General features: G+C 35.7%; 1 protein-coding gene across 1 annotated transcript in view; it reads right to left on the minus strand.

Moving 5' to 3' along the window:
- SCAI (suppressor of cancer cell invasion) overlaps positions 1 to 26,399 on the minus strand; it is a 105,134-nt gene that overhangs the window by 41,356 nt on the left and 37,379 nt on the right. The window contains exon 3 of the mRNA XM_006205518.4: positions 10,304 to 10,435. Coding sequence (XP_006205580.1) covers positions 10,304 to 10,435 — 132 coding nt within the window. The remainder of the gene's footprint in view (positions 1 to 10,303; positions 10,436 to 26,399) is intronic.

The following is a 26,399-nucleotide window of genomic DNA, read 5'->3' on the forward strand; positions in this document are numbered from 1 at the left end:
GAAAACCTGGTTACTACATACGTAATTCTATCAAGTACTAATTATTATGAAGGCCAGAGAAAGTAATGTGAAATATGATCTCTACAATCAAGGAGCTATTTAGCTAGATAGAAAAAACTAACACATATACAGAAAAAGAGGAAAAACTTAGACATAAATAGTAAATTATACGGTACTGAGTAAAAGGGACAGAACAGTGTAGAAAAGAGACACATTGGGAGGGCCCGTAGTCAGGGAAAGCTGCATGGAGAAAGCTGCAGATAGGCAACAGAGAATGAAGAGGTCATCAGGCAGAGAGAGAGAAATTAGATATATAAAAGAAACAAAGGCCACTATAACCTAATAAAAGTGCAGCACAAGTCTCAGCCAGACCTCACTCACGCAGCTGTGGACACCTGGTAGTGGATGGCCTCCCTTGAACGTCTAGGCTGGCTGGCGGTTAAGGTGCTCAGTCATGTGTTTCTCATCGTCCAATAGGCTAGCCCGGGTCTGTTTACATGAAGCTGGTTGCAAGGATCCCAAGCGCAGAAAAAGAGAGGACAGCTCTAACATGCATTTTTCTTTACAAGTCTTTGCATCTTATTTGTACCGTACCTTCAGCCAAAGCAAATCTGACAGCCAAACCCAGTGTCGATGTGCAAGGAGGAAGACTCATGGGCGTGGACATGAGGAATGGGATGACTTTTACAAACACTCTGTCACAGAGGCTTTAAATTTTTCTTTCTTTTTCAATTTTGAAAATATGCCTCTTAGAAAATGAAAATAATATACAGTGTATAAAACAAGAAAGAAAAAATACCCTACTGCGCTCCCATCTAGTCCTCAGAAATAACCACAATAAAAAATGGATTTTCTATGCATATTTAAATATATATAATGTCAGTTTTTCTATTATTTTACATGAATGAGATCTAACTATACTTAATGTTCTGTAACACGTCTTTTAAACTTAACAATACATCAGGTTTCTTTAATGCATATAGAATTGTATCAGTATTTACTGCGTATAAGGTAATATATGATGAACCAATTTACTTAACCAATCCCCTCCTCCTGATGGACAGTTATATTGCCTCCAGGTTTTCTTTGTCATAAAAATGCTGCAATAAACATCTTCATACTAATAAACTTGCATAGTTATGTGATGTGAGTAAAAGGCAAATTTATGTAAGTGGAGTTAATGACTAAAAGAAGATTTGCATTTCTGTACCAGATGTTAAGACAGTGAGTAAAAAAGGAAAAGGTTTTCCTACCCCAAATTTTCAGACACTAGATTACAAGAATGAGCTGATAACCCCAGTTTTAAATCTATTTCCATTATCCTTATGATAAGTAGAAACTCATTTTAGATGACAGAAATAGGTTAGCTATAGATACTAGTTTGACATTTATTGCAAATTTTTATCTTTTTTATGTCTCCGTGGATCTCTAGGGAGAGGCTGCATTAGGAAGAACTAATCAGTTATTTTTAAATTGGAGTTGCTGCTAGAATCTTGAAGACTCTTCTTAAGTAGCTGCTGCTAGGAAGACGGTATTTTATGTAAAAGCATCAGGCAGCAGCAGCAGCAGCAGCTTCATGAGGACTGACAGCTCCTGGGTGCTTCTTTCAAGATAGGAAGTAGAGTCTTTCGGCAAATTTTTTTTAATTAACATTTTTTATTGATTTATAATCATTTTACAATGTTGTGTCAAATTCCAGTGTTCAGCACAATTTTTCAGTCATTCATGGACATATACACACTCATTGTCACATTTTTTTCTCTGTGAGTTATCATAACATTTTGTGTATATTTCCCTGTGCTATACAGTGTAATCTTGTTTATCTATTCTACAATTTTGAAATCCCAGTCTATCCCTTCCCACCCTCTACCCTCCTGGTAACCACAAGTCTGTATTCTCTGCCCATGAGTCTATTTCTGTCCTGCATTTATGCTTTGTTTTTGTGTGTTTGTTTGTTTTTGTTTTTGTTTTTTAGATTCCACATATGAGCGATCTCATATGGTATTTTTCTTTCTCTTTCTGGCTTACTTCACTTAGAATGACATTCTCTAGGACCATCCATGTTGCTGCAAATGGCATTATGTTGTCGGTTTTTATGGCTGAGTAGTATTCCATTGTATAAATATACCACCTCTTCTTTATCCAGTCACCTGTTGATGGACATTTAGGCTGTTTCCATGTTTTGGCTATTGTAAATAGTGCTGCTATGAACATTGGGGTGCAGGTGTCATCCTGAAGTAGATTTCCTTCTGGATACAAGCCCAGGAGTGGGATTCCTGGGTCATATGGTAAGTCTATTCCTAGTCTTTTGAGGAATCTCCACACTGTTTTCTATAGTGGCTGCACCAAACTGCATTCCCACCAGCAGTGTAGGAGGGTTCCCCTTTCTCCACAGCCTCTCCAGCATTTGTCATTTTTGGATTTTTGAATGACGGCCATTCTGACTGGTGTGAGGTGATACCTCATTGTAGTTTTGATTTGCATTTCTCTGATAATTAGTGATATTGAGCATTTTTTCATGTGCTTTTTGATCATCTGTATGTCTTCCTTGGAGAATTGCTTGTTTAGGTCTTCTGCCCATTTTTGGATTGGGTTGTTTATTTTTTTCTTATTGAGTCGTATGAGCTGCTTATATATTCTGGAGATCAAGCCTTTGTCGGTTTCACTTGCAAAAATTTTCTCCCATTCCGTAGGTTTTCTTCTTGTTTTACTTCTGGTTTCCTTTGCTGTGCAGAAGCTTGTAAGTTTCATTAGGTCCCATTTGTTTATTCTTGCTTTTATTTCTTCTAGGAGAAAATTTTTGAAATGTATGTCAGATAATTGTTTTGCCTATGTTTTCCTCTAGGAGGTTTATTGTATCTTGTCTTATGTTTAAGTCTTTAATCCATTTTGAGTTGATTTTTGTATATGGTGTAAGGGTGTGTTCTAGCTTCATTGTTTTACATGCTGCTGTCCAGTTTTCCCAACACCATTTGCTGAAGAAACTGTCTTTATTCCATTGTATATTCTTCCGGCAAATTTTCAAGTAAGCATTTGCTCACAAGTTCCTTTGCATTTCCAAAACAGACAGATTTAATAAACTTCAGTAATATATATTGTTAAGGGAGAAAATAGAATTAGAACTCAGTGTTTTATGTCATGAGTATATAATTTCAGGTGTTCAATGAAAAGGGTTTTAGGGGAAGGCAATTTTCTATGAGAGCTAAAAGCACATAAAAGATGATCTAAAAAGTTAGAACAAGGCTCCAGACACAAGTTGTAATATACAAGTATTTTCTGATTTATAGCTATGAACAGTGTCGACTAAATTCTATACTATTTTCATTCAAAGAATTTAGAACGTCTACCACTCCAGTCCAAAGACTCAGCTATAAAGACAGCAATTTCTTTTTCAATGTAAGGTTTAAGTTTAAAAAAAAACTTCTTAAAGGATAAGTCTCATGTTCACCCTTTTTCTAATGAAACATATCACAGAAGCTAATACACAAACCAATCTAATATGATTAGAGTCTAAAATTAACTAAGGTACTTTATAAAGAGTTTTAGATGAATTCCTGTACTATTCAGAGCTTGACTCGTTTTAAACTCTGAATATATCATTTGGTCATTATTACTGTCAGTAGAGATGGGAAATTAATGGCCCATGGAATTAAATTAAATGGGGTTGTGTGAATTTTCCCATACGCTAAATGACCTTATATTTCACATTTTGCAAAGGCACCTACGTTATAAACTGGCTGCTCATGCTCTTTTTCCAAGTCTTTAAAGGAAATTCAAAGTATGACACTCATCTTGCTCTTTTTTAAAATCCTCAACTCTATAAACAAAAGTTGGGAGATTATGCTAGGAAGAGGTGTGGCACAAATGATTAAACCTACTTCTCAGAGATGTTCCAAATGTAATGTTGAGATTTTAAAACTTAGGAAATTTCTTCCAAGTTTCTACAAGTCAACCATCTTTATTAAACTGAATAAGCTAAGACCACTGATGCCTCCCCACAGCTGAAATCCAAGTCCCACGGCCGCTTCTCAGCCCTCCCTATGGTATGATGTGGCTCACCACTTCCTCACTATCTTGTTACTCTCTCTTCTTTCTGTTCTAACGGTCTCTTTCATTGGCTTCTCTTTCCTTAGTTCAGTCCTGAAATGCTTGGCTTCCCAAGCACAAGTATGTGTTTATGTAAACACACACACACACACACACACACTAAAATGAGGATCAGAGAGCTTAGGTGAGTTGTCTGGCAACTCATGGCCAGTAAACTGTAGAGCTATGATTGAAATCCATAACTCTTCTAGCCTGTAATCAAATGCTCTCTCCTTTCTACCATTAGGAAAAAACAACCAAGATTCTGGTTCTACATTAGTAAAGTCCTTCTCCAGGAGTTCACTCTTGGGATGCCAGCAAGTCAAAAACTCTGACTGGCGTCCTTATCAGCAGGAGATTAGGGCACACAGAGAGACACCTGGGATGCACGTGCTCAAAGGTACGACCATGTGGTGACATAGCAAGAAAATGGCAATTTGCAAGCCAAGGAAAGAGGCCTCAGAAGGAATCAATGCTACTGACAGGTTGAACTTGGACTTCTGGCCTCTAGAACCGTGACACAATACATTTCTATTGTTTAAGCCACCCATTCGGTGGTATTTAGTTATCACAACCCTAGCAAACTAATATAGTAAGTGATAAGGTAGCCTTCAAATCCCAAAACAGGTGGGTGGGAACAAGTCACCCACCGTCCAAAGACCTGCAGGCTATCAGCATCTGTACAGGAAGGGAGAGAAGAAACAACAGGGACACAGGGTGGACTGTGAAGAAGAGACTCCAAAACCATCAACACATATTCATCAGAGAGCACAGAGGACCATTATGAAAACAGGAGCTAAAAGCAGGAGGAATTTTGCTTAAGCCAACAGCCATACATGGCTACTGAGTACTTGAAATGTGTCTGATTTGAACTGAAATGTGTGAAAGTGTAAAATATTCAGTGTACTTCAAAAACGTAGTATTAAAAAAAAAAGAATGTAAATGATCTCAATAATTTTTCTATGTTGATTACACGTTGAAAGAAAATATTTTGGATATATTGGAACAAATAAAAATATACTGTTACAATTAATTTCACTTTTTTCTTTTTACATTTTTTTAAAACCTGGCTACTAGAAAAATTTTAAGTCACATTTGTGGCTCACATTAAATTTTTATCAGTCAATGCTTCTCTAGATCATGCGAAGAAGACATCTACTGCACCCTGGTGGCAGTCTACCTCAACTGCGAGTGCAACTGTTTGGAGTGGTAAACCATATAAAATGAGGGCAGGTATCACCAGCTTGTACAGGTGGTTTTGGGGATTATCTCTGAACTAACACATGTTTTACTATTACATGTTCACAGAATTCTGTCTCTATTAAAGTGTTAATTTTTTGAAGGAGAAGAAGAGAATGGAGATGAAAAAGAGAGGTAAGAGAGAGGAGAGAGCAAGGGAGGGGAGAAAAGGGACAGTGGAAAAAACTGTTGAAATTCTTCCCTATACAGGAACCAGGGCATCCTAAAAATAGGCTGTTTAAAAAAGCATTGTAGATAATTTCTTCTTTACTTTGAAATATAAGGAACATAGTTAATAAAAATTTCTGCCATTAGTTTTATTTAAGACCACTACACTTCATTTGGGGGCACTGCTCTGTGTGTGTGTGTGTGTGTGTGTGTGTGTGTACATACACATATATATGGCCTCCAACACTCATTTTGGTTTTGGGTATCTGCTCCTCTGGAGTCAAATAATTAGTGATTTGGAGTCCTCTGTTGTTTCAAAAGTCATGGTTATCACTGGTAGGCACAGCTGCATATCTCAAATACATGTCTCAAGATGCTGCCTTACATAATCCCACCAAGTATTCCATTCTGCTTCAACAGTCTTAGTCACCATGGTAACAAGAACCCTGCAAACACTCAGGCTTTTTTGATCATTTTCTGACATTATTCAAAGCTATTTCTAACATCATTCTCACTTCATTACTACTGTAACTACATGCAAGAGCTATTATAAGCAAAACACCATTCATTTTATCCATTTCTCGCTCTCTGGACTGTTTTCTTACACAATGAGTGGAAAGAAGAGCTTATTTATTATGCACATATTATACGAAGGTATTTTCAGTCAAGAAAAATACTCCATTCATGTCCGGGAAAATGAAAAAGCTCTGACAACTTGGATAAACGTCTTAAACGTGTAAGGTGAAAAGATATACCTTCAAGAGTAAAGAGAAAGTGTATCGTCCCCAAATAAGACATTCTACAGAAACTCTAGCCTTTCACGCACCGAAATGTACTTTTTCACTCTGCTTATAAACAGTTAAAAAGTCCAAGCGAGGGAACGCAAGCGAGGGTTGCTGCAGGGCTGAATATTCTATTTCTTTGTCCAAGTACAAGCCCCATGGATGTGTTCAGTTGCAAAAAAATACACTTCTGATATGTGTACTTTAAGTATATTATCCTGCAATAATAAGTTCAATAACCAGTTTGTGAACTCAAGAAAGCAAGGAGAAAACAAAGGAAAGCTAACCAAAAGAAAGCACTGCTGGATCAAATTTTTAGTTTAAGGAACTGCAGTACTGTTCTCCATAGTCACCGCACCATTTTATATTCCCACCAACAGTGTAGGAGGAACCCGATATAGTTTTAAGTGCTCAGGAACTAAACTGAATATACATCCTAAACATATTATAATAAACTTCTCTGTCAGTGAATAAACAGTCCTAAAGATGAGATCTCACACAATTTTCCCATGTATTAGGGTCTCCTGTTATTCCCACAGACATCATTTTACCCTGCAGTTAGTTTAAAAATAAATAAAATCTGTGTTATAGTTAAAATGGCGCATTAAAAATAAAGATCAAAACGAGAACACATATGAGCTGGTATAATATGTTTACACAACCGAAACAACATTTCAAAAAGAAGTGAAATAAAACAATTCATTTTTAGATAACAGGTGTTTCTGGGATGTGGGCCAAAGGATAAAGACGTACCTGAAAGTGATTTATAAACTATAGAATGCTTTGTGGAAATGTGTTGTTACTGTTACTGTTACAGAAGTTACAGAGTGATTTTAGACTAGCAGAGTCTCGAGCAGGTTACTTGAACTTTATGATTCATTTATGATTCAGAATCAGATTAGGAAAATAATTCCTTTTTTAGAAGAGAAATGCCACTGCTAAATTCAATCTGTTTCTCAGACACACTACAAATCATTTTCATTCACAAACTCATCAAAATTTCTAGCGTCTGTTTCATTTGAATATATAGGTACAAAGGCTAGTCAAATACATAACGTCTAGGTTTTAAAAAAGCAGTACAGCAAAAAACACTGATATGAAATGACAAGGCAAAACATGTTGGGCATATGGTGGACAAACTGAAGACATTTTCTATAAATTCTGAGAAAAAGAATAAAGACGAAAATCAAAAGAGAGTAGACGGTTATAGAGGATTCAGACTGGAAATTCAAAGCTTTACAAGTATGAACAAGGAAGGAGAAACAACGAACAAGCAAAAAAAAAAAAAAAAGAAAGAAATTCAATAATTAACTGAAAAATTATCTTTTCTGATAAAGAAATGCCTAAGATTTTACACCCTACAGAAAAATTAACACAAAATGGTTCACAGATCTAAATGTAAGAGCTGAAACCACAAAACTCTTAGAAGAAAACATAGGAGTAAATTTTGGTGACCTCAGGTTAGGCAATGATTTCTTAGGTACAACACCAAAAGTAAAATGATGAAAGCAAGTAACAATTTGGACTTGATTAAAATTAAAAGCTTCTGTGCTTCTAAGGACATCGCCAAGAAAGTGAAGAGACAGTCCACAGAATAAGGAAATACATATTTGCAAATCATTATGTCTTACAAGGGACTTGTACCTGGAATATATAGAAAATGACTACAAATTAAAAATGAAAAGATAAATGAACTACTTGAAAAATGATCAAAGGTTCAGAATAGATATTTCTCCAAAGACATAAACATGACCAATAAGCACATGAAAAGATGCTCAACATCATTTGTCATTAGGGAAATGAAAATCAAAACCATAATGAGATACCATTTCACATACACCAGGATGACTATCATCAAAAAGAGACAATAACAAGTGTTGATGAGGATGTGGAGAAACCGGAACCCTCACAAATTGCTGGTGATACAGCCTCCTTGAAAAACAGTCTGGAAATTCATCAAAAGGTTAAATTCAGAGTACCATGTGAGCCAGCTATCTCATTCCTAGGTGTACACACAAAAGAACTGAAAACACATGTCCACAAAAATCTCGTACCCAAATGTCCATGGCGGTATTACTCATAACAGACCAAAAGTACAAAATAACTTAAATGTCCACCAACTCATGATTAGATAAACAAAATGTGGTAAATCTGTACAATGGTGTATTAACCTGTAACAAAAGGAACACAGTACTGATACATGTCACTCCACAGACAAAGGGATCAAAGTTATTTTAACTATGACAATGTTTTGAGACTTGAGAATATAAGAGTTTTGGAACCACATGCTAGAAGTTACAGTAGGGACTTTCATGCAAACTTTCAAATGCTTTCTTTAAATCTACCACACCTTTTTTTTCATTTGCCTTAATAAACAGGCACATGGAGTTATACAAGAAATTTGCTTAACAGACACAGCAAATCTGAAGCTAGCAGTAAGTAGAATGTGGCCATGGGTTTGTATTTTTATAATTTCCTCAGATTATTTGAGGGCAGGGACTGTTAGTTTTATTTACAAATTGTCTGTACCTAGTATAGAATGTGGGACATAGTGAGAGTCAAATAAATGCTGAATAAACAAGATATACTTGGATAATAAAGGGGAACAAAGAAAAAAAAAGTCTAAGTATGCAATGTAAAAGTTTTACAACATTCTAAGGAAAAAAACACTTAAAACCTGGGCATAGTGGGGTCGTTTTCATAATTACAATAGTGAAAGAAATAATTATTTAAAAAGATGCAATTAATCTGTATAGCAAAAGAAAAAGATCTTTTCAGTAGCACAAAATAGGAAGGACCAGAGTATAGGAGTTAAGAATGCTGCTTCTGGAATCCTTCATAAACATACAAACATATAACATATAATATATAAACAAATGTTTATGAAGCACCTGTAACATGCAACACTCCAGCTTAGGTGCTAAAGAAACAGTGACAAACAGGGTCTGGCTCCTAGGGACATTTCCTTTTAATAGAGGAGGACATCATAAGCAAATAAATAAGATCACTTGAGATAGTGATGAGTTTTAAGAAGACAATTAAATGAATAAAGAGACAAGAAAGTGACTGAAAGCATAGCTTTAGACAGAGTGGTCATGGAAGACTCATTTGATGACCCTGTATTATCTTTATGATTGTAAATGTTTTTCTTAAAGATAGATTAATGATTTAAAAATAAATTCTACCAGTACAGCTGTGAACCTAGAGATGAATAATATAGTCATAAAATATGTGAGAAGATTGCATTTTTTTACCCAGAAATAAACTTCAAATTAAAAATTCACTATCTTTACAATTATTTGCTCCTGTAGAAAATATCAAAGATAAAATCTATCCTCAGTATTATATCTTTAGTATAAATTTATTTATGACTGAAATTAAGCTAATGAAGCTTTAGGTCTGAAGTAAGTCAATATCCTAGGAATGTCATGAACTGAAATATAGCTAAACTATTTAAACGAAATAAAATGGTACAAAATTATTTACCCACCACACACAAGAATATACAATCAAAGACACATTTTGACAAAAGTGCACTTAGCTTCTGCTACTTATCAGTCAGGGCACATGTAACTAAAGTAAAAATACACTGTCTATAACACTCATCATTACTTTAGTCAACAGATACTTTCTCCTAAGAAAAAGAAAGAATAAAAGAAATATGCAAATAAACAAGCGTACAAAAAGGCAACAGAAGAGAAGCTCCAGGTTCACGTGTATATGCACTGTAGGGTCCTTAATCCGTGGCACTGCAGTGTGTAAAATCAGAGGTAAAACAGGTATGATGTGGAATAATATATATAAAACCACCTAACAAAATATTTGAGTAAAATAATGTTATTCTCGTTTCTTACTGTTTTTTCATCTGAGAATGAAGAAACAGTGTTAAAGAAAAAAGAATGATCATTTCCAGTATAGATATTTATGTAACATTCTATCCATAACTTTTCAGAAACTTACCAGACATCAGCCATGGGGGTTAAAACACATAACTAGGCAAAAGTTTAAGGCACCAAGTGTTCACTAACCTTAACCCATTGAACAGTTGCTTAGATTTATCCAGAAGATAACAAAAATCTGTGACTGTTTTCCTCTCTCCCTGTGGGATGTCATCTTCAGCACCTCCAGAAGACATGATTTCTTTAAGAGCAAATTCAGTCCTGTAAGAAAACACGTGTCCATTTACCAAGCAGGTGAAAATAAAAAGAGAAACAGAACTTAGTTACATCATCTGACAGCATTTGTGTGTGTGTGATAAAGAAATCTTCTGATTACAGTCAAATCATCAAAGTAATCTAAGTGTAAGATGGTGTGGGAGAATAGACAATCTCACATTGTGGGTGGGAATGAAAACTGGTACCTCCATACTGAAAAGCAATGTTTGTAATATTCTTTCATCCAGTAAATATTTTTGAATGCCTGTTACATTCCAGGTACTCCTCTACATGGTTAAGAATCAAAAATGTTGATCCTTTTAACCCATTTATCTTTTTGATCTATTCTGTATAGCCATCTTGGAAAATGATCCTACAGATAGAAAACGCTTTTTCCATAAAGATATTTATTTCAGGATCATAATATTTAAAAGGTGTTAAGAATCTAAAAAAATCAAAAAGGAAAACGGCTGAGTACTTCACAGAACACTCACAACTGCACTCTATCCTATCACTAACTTACAATTACACTTAACACGATGAGGCAATAATACGGTACACTTCAATATAAAAGGGATATGGCAGGGAGGGTATATAGCTCAGGGGTACAGTGCATGCTTAACATGCAAGAGGTCCTGGGTTCAAGCCCCGGTATCTCTATTAAAAAAAAAAAACCTAAATGAATAAATAAACCTAATTACCCTCTGCCCCCCAAAAATAAAAATAAAAGAGATATAAAAAACACACATATGGGTACATATATTTTAAAGCTATTTATCATTGAATCCAAACTATCTTCCTGTGTAAGCAATCAGGTTACTCAGCCATTTTAAAAACAGCATGTTGCCAGACAGTATATAGAGTATGAACCAATACTAAAGCAAAAATAAAAAATCTTTTGTGCTCACATACAGATAGAAACTCCTGGGACAACACAAGGAAATCTGGTCACAGTGCAGAGTGGAAAAATAGGCAGAGCAGACAAGGACCAGACACCAGAAATGGGAGTTAGGGTGTGGTACAGTTATTTTGGCAAACATTTTTCTCTCCAACATGGTCTTAGACAACTGTGGCTGGAAGGCAGGAAATTTGTCAGCAAGCGCAGAACTGTCAAGGGACTGCACAGCTTCATATGGGTGGCACTGGAGCCAGTGGGTGGGGAAGTATTTACAACATGCATGGATGGCACCAGGTGGTTCCTGCATGTTCACAAGTTCCCTCCTCCCATCACCTCTTTCCACACTCCATGCACTAGGTGTTTCTGACAAAGGAAAACAGGCCTTGAAAAGTGCAGAGTCTGGAAGGGATTTCACACACAATGTCCCTGGGTAAGTCGTCTCCCCCATTCAACCCCCAACCCCTTCATTCTTTAAACCCAGAAAGAAAAGCACAAACTAGGCACAAACTGGACTTTCTCCACCCCTGCTCATATACCTCAGGAGCCAAGGTAGCCAATATCCCCAGGACATAGGAGTTCACAAGAGAAAAACAGAAAATAAAGGTTCAAAATAAACAAACTGAGTAAGGAAGAATATTAGATATAAAACAGGAAGAAAACATCATAATGAAGCAAATAAAAATACTGAGTATGAAAACCATAATCACTGAAATAAACTAAATAGATGGATAGACTGAAGAGCAGAAAGGAAACAGCTGAAGAAATTAATAAAATATCAGGTCTAAGGCACTCATCAGGAGGAGATAAAATACAGAAAAGAAAATTCTAGAGATATGGAATAGAGAAATAAAGGAAACCAACATCCACATCATAGTATATATAGAAAGAGAGAAAAAAGTATGTGACGGCAATAAAATACTTGCAGAAATAAACTCCTGTAAACTTCCCAGAATGAGAGAAGATATACAGACCTCAAACTAAGACGACTCAATAATTAAAAAAAGAAAAAGAAATAATCCCACAGCTAGAAACATAAAGTGAAACTTAAGAATCCAGAGACGCCCTCTCCCAGTCCTGAACTGTCCAGTCCTACAGCCATTAGGTGGGGTAGAGCAGTCGGTTGTCCACACAGAGGGTAGCCTGCTGAGCATCAGAGTGCAAACTGTCAGGAGACCATCCACATCCATACAAAGGGCCACTTTCATGAGATGGTGGAGCCTGTGTGAGGTGAGGAGGCTATCCACAAGGTGGGCACTGGCGGGAGAAGGGAGAGCCTGAGCCGGGGGAGGAGGGTACGTCCATATGGAAGGGTTCACAGGAGATTAAATGAGGGATTCATCAAATAAGAAAATCTATTAAGGAAAAGAAAATGCAGAGTTCTCTCTGTAAGAGAAAGGGGATACAAATATGGAAAGGGAAAAGGTTACAATGAACCCTGTGGACTGAAACTGGAGATATTACAGGTGAGTTAAAGGATTTTTTAAAACAGAGACATAAATGTGGGGGGAGGGCACAAAAGCACATGCGTACTCCCCAGCTCTGTAAATCTAGTCTAGTGAGAGGGCCTGGGAGCAGTGACCATCTCCCCCAGCAAAGGTACGAATATACCATGCACCTAAATCTTGGCTTCTGATACAATTCTCCAATAAAGGGAACCAGATCTCCTTGGAGAATTGCAATAGGCTAATTACAGCCCTGGGGCAGAAAAAGTACAACATGAATCTGTAATCTCCTGTGCCAGAGAGCAACAAAGTTCTTAAAGAATGATAGGGAAATACCAAAAGGATACAGAACCTAAGTGTCCAATGACAGATGAATGATAAAGAAAACGTGGTATATGTATACAATGGAATATTATTCAGCCACAAAAGGGTAAGTCCTGCTATCTGCAGCAACAAGGATGGACCCTGAGGGCATTATGCTAAGCGAAATAAATCACATTGAGAAAGACAAACACTGTATGATCTTACTTTTATGTTGAATCTTAAAAAATAAAACTCATAGAAATAGAGAATCACAGATTCGTGGTTGCTGGAAGCAGGGGTGGAAAGTGATAGAAATCTGTGAAAGTGATCAAAGGATACAAACCTTTAGTTATAAGATAAATAAGTTCTGGAGATGTAACGTACAGCATGGTGACTATAAGCTAATAATACTATACTATATCTTTGAAAGTTGCTAAAAAAGTAGATCTTAAAAGTTCTCATCACAAGAAAAAAACTGTAACTATGTGAGGCGATGGATGTTAACTAAACTTACTGTGGTAATCATTTTGCAATATATAATACATCAAATCATTATGTATATACTTTAATAGAATGTTATATGTCAATGATATCTCAATAAAATTGGAATAAATAAACAAATAAAAATAAAAAATAAAATCAAGCTTAAAAAAAAGGACATAGGATCTAGTTTGAACGAGCTCCCACTGGCCAAATTAGGGATAATTTCAGCATCAAAACAAATAATGATAGCAATGAACTATATATTGAAACTGGAGGTATTACGGGTGAATTAAAGGATTTTTTAAAACAGACTTATAAATGGAGGAGGGGCACAAAAGCACATGCACACATAGAAGCATAAAGCAAAACTTAAGAATCCAGAGCCCTCTCTCATTCCTGAACTATCCAGCTCGATGAAGCAATACTGATATAAATGAATGAACAAATGCAAAGTTTGCTAGTGAATGGGATAGTTTCAGAGTACTTGCCTACAAAACATGTATCAATTAAATAAAAAAGTAACATCACAGCAGTGAAATCCAGCAGACATCACCTCGATTAAGTTAGTCGAATGAGCAGCATTTATAATTAGACAAATGAAAATCCTGTACCACCTGACAGGATAAGTGATGTTCCCGCCAAATACCCACAACTCATATCTAGTCATGAGGGAACAGACAAAACCAAGTCGAGAGACACATTCTACAAAACAGTCAAAGTGGGATCTTCAAAAATGTCAAGGATGCTCCTCCAAAGGAAAGAGAAGACTGAGGTACTCTGCCTGGTTCTGAACTGGATCTTTCTGCTGTGCAGTTGTTACTGGGACAACTGTAAACCATGAATGGGATCTAGGAACTAGATAGTAATACATTGATGTTAATCAGAAAAAAATATGAAACCTTACTGGTAACCAACAACACAACAAAGTTAGCACATTAAAAATACACTAATTATTGCATTTGAGTATGCACTGAAACCAGCACATTTGCTAGGGGCAGTGTAAACTAGTGCTGACCCTTGAGATTCACTGTATATATCGGGGACTACATATATTCTTTCTATTAGACTCAGCAAGTATGCTTCTGCAAATTTATCTTGAGGAACATGTTAACTATTATTACTGATAAATTACTCATAACACAGGGAACTGGTGAAGAACGGCTAGCCAGTCCCACCTACCACTCTTCCTCTAGTACCTGTTCTCCAACCACAGTCAAATATGTGCCAGTTTCTGAACCAGTTCTTCTCTTACACAACATGACACTTACATGTTTTTCTCTTTGTCTATGCTGTTCACCTATGAAATTTATATTCACAGTTTGAGACGTTATTCAAATGACATCTTTTCAGTAAAACCTTTCTTGAAAATCTGATCTTTCCCTGGCACTTACACATGATCAACTCGGTAGAGGCTTCTTCAGTGATACCATCAAAAGCTATACATGTAACAATTAATTGTTTAAAAAAGTTTGTCTCACCCTCTCGACCGATACACTCCAAAACTGTAGTCTCTGGCCACATGTGGCTACTTAGCACTTGAAACATGGCTACTCTAAGTTGAGATGTGTTCTAAATGTAAAACACACCAAACTTAGAAGACTTAGTATGAAAAAAAGGATGTAAAAATTTTTTTAATTTTTATATTGTTACATGTTGAAATAATAATATTTTGGTTATTCAGTTAAATCAAATATATCATTAAAATTAATTTCATCTATTTATTTTTACTTTTTATTGTGATTTTTTTTATTGAACAGATACAAAGCTGTCAATATTCATAAATGATACAAACCTCTCCACAGAAATTTCAAAAGAAACTACAGATATGTTATTGGAATTAACCAGTGGGTTTAGCAAAGTTGCTGCATATAAAGTAAATTATAAAAAGGTCAACTGTATTTCTATATCCTAAGAACAAATAATTAGAAAGTGAAATTAAAGAAAATTATATCATTTACAACAGCACCAACTAAAATCAAGTAACTAGGAATGAATACAATGTAGATGTGTAAGACATTACAGAAAACTGTAAAACTCGGAGAGGTAAACTAAAGAAGACAACAGAAAATTAAGAATATGCCTTTTTCTCCCATTGGAAGCTTCAAAATTATAAAGACATCAGTTCCCTCTAATTTGGTCTATAGATTTAATGCAATACTAATCAAAATCTTAATAAATTTATTTGTAGTAATGGGCAAGTTGATTCTGTAATTTATATGGAAATCCCAAGAGTCAACAGCGGCTAAGAAAACCATGAAGAACAACAAAATGGAAGGACTTACCCCATTGGATATCAAGACCTTTGTAAAGCTCCAGGCCTGAAGACATGGTATCAGTGCAAGAAGAGAAAAATAGACCAATAAAACAGAATAGAGAGTTGAGAAAGGAATCACATGTACATGGATACTTGATTTATAACAAAAAATGGCACTGTAAAGCAATGAGAAAAAATAGTTCATAAAAAAAAGAAAAAAGAAAGAAGAAGAGCTAGTGTTGGGTCAACTGGATTTCTAAATTAAAAGAAAAAAGATGATCTTGTAGCTTATGGTGAGAAAGAATATGGAAATGAATATATGTATGTTCATGGAAGACTGAAGCATTGTGCTGTACACCAGAAATTGACACAACATTGTAAACTGACCATACCTCAATTGAAAGAAAGAAAGAAAGAAAGAAAGAAAGAAAGAAAGAAAGAAAGAAAGAAAAAAAGAAAGAAAGAAAAAAGATGAATCCTGATTCCTACCTATATATACCATACACAAAAATAAATTCCAGGTAGACTGTGGATATAAATGTAAAAGGTAAAACAAAGTAGTTCTTATATGATAATATAAGAGGCTATCCTTATGACCATGCGGTAAAAAAAAGATTTCTTTTTTAAAAAAAATTTTTATTGAAGTGTAGTTGATTTACAATGTTAAAGAGATTTCTTAAACAGATCACCAAAGTACTCATCATGAAGGGAAAATTGGACAATTTAAAAAACCAAATATGTATTGTGTTCATCAAGAGACAAAGTGAAAAGACAAGCCACAGAATAAAATAAGACATTTGCAACATATATATCTGACAAAGGACTTGTAACCAAAATAATAAATGAAGAATCCCTACAATTCAGTAAGAAAAAACAATCAAACAATCTATTAAAAAAGGAGAGGGATGGGCAAAAGGCTTGAATAGACACTTCACAAAGGGGATGGCCAAATGAAAGGGTGCTGACTTTCATTATTCATCAGATAAATGCAAATTAAAGCCAAAATGACGTATCTACCAGAATGTCTCAAATATTTTTTAAAAACCTGACAATCCCAAGTTTTGGAAGAACATGCAGCAACAGGAACTACCAGCAAACTATTTAGCAGTATCTATTAAATGTGTACTCAGCAACTGGGAATATACCAACAGATACGCACCATGTGTGCACCAAAAGACATTTACAAAAATATTTGTAGAAGTAAAATTTGTAACTGCCAAAATCTGGAAGTAATCAAGTACCTATTAAGAATTAAATAGAGTAGGGTGGGAATAGCTCATCAGTAGAGTGTGTGCTTAGCATGCACGAGGTTCTGGGTTCTATCTCTAGTACCTCCATTTAAAAACAAAAAATAAAAACAAACAAAAAACAATGAAATGGATAAATAAGTGGAATGCTAAGTGTGATGAAAATGACTGCACTACAGCCACCTGCAACACCATGGATGAACCGAGCATAATATTGAGTGAAAGGAAGCAGACCCAAAAGAACACACACCATATGATTACCAAACACAAGGTACAAAACAGATAAAACTAAACTAGGGTATTTGATAGATTGATCAGGATAGTGGTTACTTTCAGGGGGAGAAGGCGGGGAATAAGAAGGGTGCTAGAAATATTTTATTTCTTGACCTGGAGTTAACACTGTGAAAATTTATTATCTATAAAGAAAGAAGAGGGAAGACAAACACCAGAATCAGATGGTTTTACAAGTAAGTTTTACCTAACACTTAAAAAACACGTAACATTGGATACAATTCCCTTCCAACATTCATTTTAATAAAGCTAACAACCTTGACACCAAGGGCAATAGAAGGGCAATATAGAAAGCAAAATTACAAGTCGAAGTCCATATTATATCAACAATTGTTATGGCCTCAAATGCTTGTAATATTAATAGATGATGGGTAACTGAAATTTTGACATAAAGCAGCAAACACAACTTCACTGGTTTTCTAAAAAATAAATGGTATATTAAGACTTAAGAATGAAATGTACATATGTATCTATGTTAATTATGTGGGGGAAGTACATATGGTAATCTAAAAACAAGGTTAGTTCTATAGACATTATGGGAAGCATATGTGTAAAACACAGCACATGGGTAATAATAATAGAGACAGAGAAAAGGACTCATTTTGTTGTGGGTTAAACTGGGTCCCCCCCAACCCCCACTCATAGATATGCTGAAGTCCTTACCCCTTGTACCTGACAATGTGACCTTATTTGTAAATAGTGTAGATACAATTAAGATGTAAATTAACATGAAGTCATATTGAACAAGTGAGCCGTTAACCCAATATGACTGGTGTCCTTATAAGCCGAGGAAAAGAAACACAGAGAAAGACTCCTACAGAGAGGAGAATGCTATGTGAAGACACAGACACAGAGGGAAGAGAGTCAAATGAAGAAAGAGACAGAGATTAGAATTATGTAGCTACAAGCCAAGGAATGTCAAGGAACCACCAGAAGACAGGGAAGAGACATGGAACAGATTCTCCCTCTGAGCTTCTAAAAAGGAACTGACTCTACTAAAACCTTGATTTTGGACTTACGGCCTCCTGCAATGTGAGAGCACAAACTTCTGTTGTTTCAAGCCACCCAGTTCCTGGTAATTTGTTCCAGGAGCCCTAGGACATCTCCGTACATGGTAGAGTCCAAACACAGATTACAACACGGGCACACGAGCAAAAGAGTATGAAATGTGGACAACTGCTCAGAGACTTGTTCTGCTAAATACTGAGGATCTGGCAAATTACTGACCTGCCTTGCTGACAATTTTTTTAAATGTATTTTTATTGTAGTATAGTCAGTCTACAATGTTGTAGACTGTTGTCAATCTCTGGTGCACAGCACAATACCCCAGACATATAGTAACATACATATATTCATCTCCATATTCTTCTCAACCACAAGTCACTACAAGACATTGAATACAGTTCCCTGTGCTACACAGTATAAACCTGTTGTTTATCCATTTTATATATAGCAGCCAGGATCTGCAAATCTCGAACTCCCAATCCATCCCCCAACACCCGCTGGCAACCACAATTTCTTTTTATAGGAAGACTTGATGAAGCAAAAAGAGAAACTGCCACTCTGGATTTAATTCTGAGTAAATGGTTGGCAATATGAAAGTAAGAAAGAAATCTGGAGAGAAAATGATATACGAGCACATTGCATTATCCCAGAAAGCACAATGCAGAGTCACGACAGCAGTGGAAAGGGCCCCGACTAAGAAAGAACTATTCTTGTCCTGAACACTTCCCAGTTTTGTGATTGTAAACAAACAAAAAAACGTTAGCTAACACTTTGAGTTGCAGGTTTTCAATCCACAAAAACAAGCAATTTACACTTGCTCTGCCTACTCAGGTACCTGCTGTGAAGACAGAACAAGATTATTTAGGTGTGAAAGAGGTCTGAAAACATTACATAATGTATAATATCATCATTATTATTATTCTGCAATTTAGTGATGCTTCAAAAAGACAGGGAATGACTCTGTGATTAGATCTAAAAGGGAAGCAGGCCAAGAAAAGAATGGAAATGAAACCAAAATATAATAAAACCAAAATAGAAAAAAGACTTACTCTGAGAAAGAGGAGATTTATAGAAATCATATGATAGGGAAAAGATCATTTTCTTATGCACTTAGATTTTTTGAAAGACAGGTAAAGAGATGGAATGGCTATATAATTAAGCATCAGTATTAGAGAGAGTCACACATGTTTTTCCAGCTACAAAAATGGAATATTAATAATAGCTTCCTCATAAAGCTACTGGACAATAAAATGAACTAATGGATATAAATTGCCCTGTAAATTATAATGTACTTTAAAATTGTTTGTTGTAAAATTGTTATAAAAGCACTCAAAATAGAGCATAAATTGAAGAATACCAAGTACCAAAAAAGCGTTGAATGTGCGTGTGTATGTGGAGGGTGACAATGATGGTTTTGCTATATTCAATGTAAAAGGAACAAGAAGATACTGCTTGGTGCAAAAGGCGTTCCTATAACGTGAACCAAATAGAATGCAAAGCTTCTGCATGTATTGAAGATACCAGAAAACTACCATGAATTATATACAAATTATTTTCTGAAAACAATTTTTCTGACTTACTACAACATGTGATTGCAGTTCAGTTCCAAGCTGTAATAACAATTATAAGAGAAATGCATAGGTACCAAAATTCTCATGGTTCAATATATAAAGAAATTGAATGAACTGAGGGCAGAGAGATTATGGGGAAAAAGCCAAGGGAGCAAGGGCCTGGAGCAGTGGGGATATAGGTACATATAGCCAGAAGGCCATCTGTAAGGTATTGTCCAGGAGACCTGAAAGATATCGTCTGCCTACCAAATGTGAAAAAAGAGATGTGTTTACCTAACACATACACATAGGCAAATTCCAGGCCTTATTCAACTGAGACAGAGCACACAGCCTAACAGAAATGAAAGCCAGTCATTCAGCCAACTAAAAAGAAAGACTATCAACAAGACACATGCACAGACTATTTATGAAGCTAATGGGGCAGGAAACACGAAAATATACAAAATGCAAAAAAGTGTCAAATCTCTGCACCCTGGAGAAAGATGTGAGGAAACATGACTTGAAGCAGCCTGGGGCTAATAATTCACAAAAACAGTCCCAGGTGGAAAAGCCACAGAGGCAGCAAATACATTGTAGCTTGATTTAAAGAGCCAGTTATTCACAACACAAAAATTCAAGAGGGAACAAGAAGTTCAGGCAAGAGTCTCAATTACCAGCCAAGACCCTACTCCTATTCAGCAGGTAAAGAAATACAAGCCACACAGACTTCTTCTTAGTTATATACAAAGACGGTGGCATTGGCAACCAAACGTCTATGTGGACAGTACACTAAAAACAGGTAACACAAAAATTGTTTGAGGACACCCAAAACCAACATCTCAGCACACTCTGAGAGAAGGCTGTTAGCCATGCAAATGTTAGTTAGGTCATAACTGATCTGTATTAAGTACAATTTAAAAAAAAAATTAAAAGTACTTGTGATTTATACTGTAAAAATTTTGCTTTCCTAAACTGCATGCCTTATCTGCAATAAGTTGGAAGCAGAAGTAAGACAGTAATAAACTTTTCATCAAAAGAGAAAGGAAAGTTACTGTTTCTTTTAGGAATAACTGATTGGAGATTTATATACATATATTCATATGTATTATATAACTTTATTGAGATATTAAGATACCAGGTAATTTACCTATTTAAGTGTACAAGTCAATGGTTTTTAATATAGTCCTACATTATGCAACCATCACCACATACAACATAAGTACACTTTGATCACCCTCAAGAGAAATCCCATATTCATTAGCAATCACATCTCCATTTTGCTCTAAAACCTTCTTCCAACCCTGGGCAACTACTAGTCTACTTTTGGTCTCTATGAATTTAACTTCTGGATATTTTACATAAATGGAATCATATAATATTTGAACTTTTGTGATTGGCTTCCTTCACCTAGGAAGTGAATAATATTTTCAAGGGTGATGTTGTAGCATGTATCAATTCTTCATTCTTCTTATGGCTGAATAACATTCCATTGCATGGACATACCACATTTTGTTATCTATTCATCGGGTGATGGACATTTGGACGGATTTCACTTTTTGCCTATTATGAATAATGCTGCTATGAGTATTTGTGTACGAGTTTTTGTGTGGGTGTATGTTTTCATTTCCCTCGGGTGTAAACCTACCAGTAAAATTGCTGGGTTATATAGTAACACTATACTTAATCTTTTGAGGAACTACCAGACTGTTTTCCAAAGTGACTGCACCATTTTACAATTGCAGCAGTGTATGAGGGCTCCCATCCTTGCCAACACTGTCTTTTTCATTCTAGCCATTCTAGCGGGTGTGAAGCAGTATCTCACTGTGGCCTGGGTTTGCATTTCCCTGATGGTTACTAATGTTGAGCATCCTTTCATGTGCTTATTGGTCCTTTATATGTCTTCTCTGAAGAAATGCCTATTCAGATCCTTTGCTTGTTTTTAAATGGGTTATCAGTTTTTGCTGTTACTGAGTTGTAAGCGCTCATTATTTATTCTAGATACAAGTACTTTACCAGATATATAATTGCAAATGTATTTTCCCTTTCTGTGGGCTGTCTTTTCACTTCTTTAGACTGGTTATATTTCTATTTTCTCTTATATCATTTTAACCTTTATTTTTATCAAAATAATATATACAGAATTAACAATTCAACAGTACCCAGAAACACTTAAATGAAAAGCAACAGTCCACTGGCTCACCCTCCCTCCACCAGCTCCAAACCACCAGCATCAACAACTTTCAGCTCTTCTGGCTGATTCACCTGATAGTTTCCCTATGGTCCTAAATAAGCAGCTTTCTTGAAATTGCTTGATTCTTCTATTTAGGACATTACAGATTTTCTAAAATGACAAATAAGGAATTAGTTCTCTTTTACTCCTAGAACCCCCTCCCAATATAGTTATACCATTATTTGGGGTTAAATCAATTAATCTTTAAATTACATACCTTCCAGTTAAATCAATAATGTTTAAATAATGAACCTCTTTATTGCTTCATTATATAGCATACAGTAGGGTATTGAGAGGGAGGGAAGATCAGCATAGAGTTGAGAAGGATTCTCAGACACTTTTAACTAGGAGTAAGTTGAACTTCTTTTAAATTGCATTTGTCATTTCTTAATAAATAATTTTTCACAGTTGGTAGTTAAATGTTATACTGTTTAATCTAATTTTGTAGAGAAAGTATCTTCATATAAAGATGCCTTTACCTGCCTCGATTACTCATTAGTTGAGGTAAACCCTATTCTTTGGGTCTGTGCATGACACAACTATTCTATGGACATGGTGACAACTGTAGAAGCCATAAGATGGTGCTTTAGAAATTCTAGTAAGTGTCCAAATCTATATGTGTTAGCAAACATGTTGGGCTGGTAACTTTTAAAGCCATGGCATTTCATGGAACATGGGGAGAAAGATGTGGGAAATGAAATAAAGAGGGCTTCCCAGTTATTAACATATAGTTTTGGAAATATACACAAAATGTTATGATAACTCACAGAGAAAAAAATGTGACAATGAGTGTGTACATGTCCATGAATGACTGAAACATTGTGCTGAACACTGGAATTTGACACAACATTGTAAAATGATTATAAATCAATAAAAAATGTTAATAAAAAATAAAAGAAAATAAAAAAATATAGTTTTCATGCAACATTCAATTACAAAAGCAAGAGTCAGACCCAAAAGTCTGTGAAAGGAGTAAATGCACAACATTTACATAATAATGAAAATTATATAATAATGATAAACGAAATGATATGCAAATTATAAAAGGTACCTACATACTACCTACCAGAAAACAGCTGAAAACATGGGATTACTTATCTGGAGGGAAGTTACCAAGAAAAGAAATCACACCCTCAACAACCTGGACTTGTAGTCATGCAGCTAAAGGAAGAAAAGGTCAAGAGACTGGAGAAATCCAACTCCCAGGCACCAGAAACCACACCAGGCCCATTACATCTTCACATCTCTATAAGGCAGGCACTGTTACCAGAACTCAGAGGTGAAAAAGCAGGCTCAAATAAGTTACTTATCCAGAGTTACACAGCTGATAAAGTACTCCAAAGTCGTGCTCAACAGCAGTGAACAAAACAAGCAAAATCCCTGTTTTCACAGAGGTACTTTTTATTAGAGGGAAAAAAATAAGACAAATATAATATTCCAAGTGCTGAGAAGTACTATGAGGAAACCACAGCAGAGTGTGTGACTGGGGGTAGCATTTTGATTAGAGTAGGTAAGGTGACACCTGAGAACATAACACTGGAAGGGGAGACCTGGATGAAGTGAGAGAGGGAGCCAAGTCAAGTCAGGGGGGTCAGGTTCCAGGTGGCAGGAACAAGGACAAGGTGCCGAGGCAGGCGTACACTCGGCAGACTGACACAGGAAGAGGCTCTGTCTACAAAGACACCACTGAAAAAAATTTTAAAAACAGCTCCTCATAAATAAATATAAATAGGACCATGGCTGCTGCTTTCTAAGCACTACATAAAAGAGGCAGAGCAGAGCCTAAAATCCAGACACTCATTTGCCAAGCCCAGCATCCCGGTGGGGGCTGAACCTGCTCGTTGCAGCTATGCATTTTTTTTCTGACTGATCCATCCACCCAAGAGAGAAGGCCTTTTTCTAATTTGCACATAGGTTCCAAGTAAGCCACCTATAGCCCCTACAAGACTTCTGTTTCAGTAGCATTTATTGGATCTACAATCATCAAAGTGGTGTTACTATGCCTGTCAGCTGACAAATGGAAACAGTCTAGTTATGTTGAACTAGATTCTATAATGACATTCATTAACAAAGTTATAATGTGAGATCATCACAACTTTCATTGTTCTTATTTATCGTGATAAAAATTTTAATCTAATAAGTTAAAATAAGGCTGTGTGATATACACTGAATCTGGACTCTGAAGACCCAAGTACAAGTCTCAACTGTGCCATTTTCCCCAAAGTCACTCAGCTGATGGTTTAAGCTAACTTCGGCTTCCTCACCTGTAAAATGAGGATAATAAGTACTGCCCTATCTCACCATTGTGAGAAAGTCTATTCAAATGCAACCTTTTTTTTTCATTAACACAGCAAGTAAAAAAAGCAAATGCAATTATATTATAATAAAAATAGACAATATTTTTGTTAAGGAAAAAGACTTTGTGTGTATCACTGGATGTTAAACTAAAAAGGTTTTCAAAAAATCAAATAAACAACCCCAGGCTTCCACATTTTAAAAAAATAAATTCTTTGCTGCTGAGGAGTTCCGTCTGTCCCTGCTGCTCATAACCCACCTAGAGGGTCAAAATGTGCCATGATGTGATGATGTCATAAAAACAGAGCAACACTGCTGACTGAGGGTTTCTCACAAAAGGACCAAGCATCAAATTGACCGGAGTCCTCTCATCCACACTGAAGTCTTATTTTTCTGCAGCCTGGACTCTTGGTAAACTTAAGGTCTGCCTTAGCACAAGAGGCAGCTATTTTTATTATTTAAATTGGCTAAAGAAGTCACGGGGGGAATTTATAGCTCAGTGGTAGGGTGCATGCCTCGCATGTACGAGGTCCTGGGTTCAATTCCCAGCACCTCCATTAAAAATTCTAAAAATAAATAAATAAATAAACTTAACCCCTGCCTCTCCCCTCCAAAAAAAGAGGGGGGAAAGAGAGAAGGAAAAGGAGAAAGAATGAATCAGGGAAATTGTTAAATGAATCAGGGAATTGTCAAAAAAAAAAAAAGAGTTCTTGTGTTTTTGAGGCAGGTACTGAAAGATTTACCACTGAAATGGTGTGACATCTGCTTCAAAATACTCAGGTATCCCATGAGTGGGACTACAAATGAAATAAGATTGGCTATGAATTCATGATTCTTGAAGCTAAGTGATAAGTATATAGGGGTTAATGATTCTATTTAATTTTCTGTAAGTTTGAAGTTTTTCATAAGAAAAAACTTCAGTTCATATACAGTATGGCCTCAATTTTATAAAAGCATTTCTCTATTCTTCTATTGGTATAAAATGCATGGAAAGATACCTGGGGTAATGTTCTCCTAGTATTAGTGACTTCTGAGTGGTGAGATCTGGGGTAGCCTCATTACTTTCATCCATGAATTTTCTACATAGTTTGAATTCAAAACAGTAGTTGTGTATTATTTTCCCCAATATGGAGTAGTATTTCTTAAATCAAAAGCCTAAAATCAAACATAACAAACATGTTAACACTGGTTAAATACGATTGGTATGAATATGGATGGTTGTCTTCTATTTGTATTTTGTGTATTACTTTTAATTTAAAAAGTAATCAAGTACTTGTGAAAATTCTAGTTTCCTCAACCTAGGCACTACTAACTTTTTGAGCCAAATAATTGTTTGTTGTGAGTGGCTGTCTTGTGCACCACAGAGTGTTTAGCAGCATCCTTGCCCTATACCCACCAAATACAGGCAACACCACCCTACCTGTCGTGACAACTAAAAACACCTGCAGATATTTATTACCAAGTGTGGCCTGGGAGGAAAAATCACCCCCGGCTAAGAACCACTGCTCCAACATATCATATATGTTATCCAAAGCATTCTTAATTCTGCAAAACACAAATTACCCAATGCTTAAGTATATCCTGCATAATCTAAAAAATTTTTTCAACATTATATGACTTCCTCTCTTATTCTTAATTCAGTTACTAAATACTCTACTTCAAGAAGATAAATCAGTTTTGCTGCTGCACATTTAATGATTCAATAAAAATTACACTACGTTGACACTTCTTTTATTCAGTTCCAAAGCCTGAAATTAGAAACCTTAAACTATACATAGTACTATAACCTTCAAGAATACGGAAAAAGCACTAAAAGGTTATATAATCCAATATTCTTAAAAATGTACTACTTAACGTTTGGTCAAACTAAACAGTCCCAAAGCATGCCCCAAAGCAGAGTAACTCACACAAAAATGAAAGCTCAAAGGATCATACAATTATCATCTAGTCTCTTACTACTCAAAATGAGATC

Source organism: Vicugna pacos, chromosome 4 (genome assembly GCF_048564905.1).
Source record: "Vicugna pacos chromosome 4, VicPac4, whole genome shotgun sequence".
Classification (NCBI taxonomy): Eukaryota; Metazoa; Chordata; class Mammalia; order Artiodactyla; family Camelidae; genus Vicugna; species Vicugna pacos.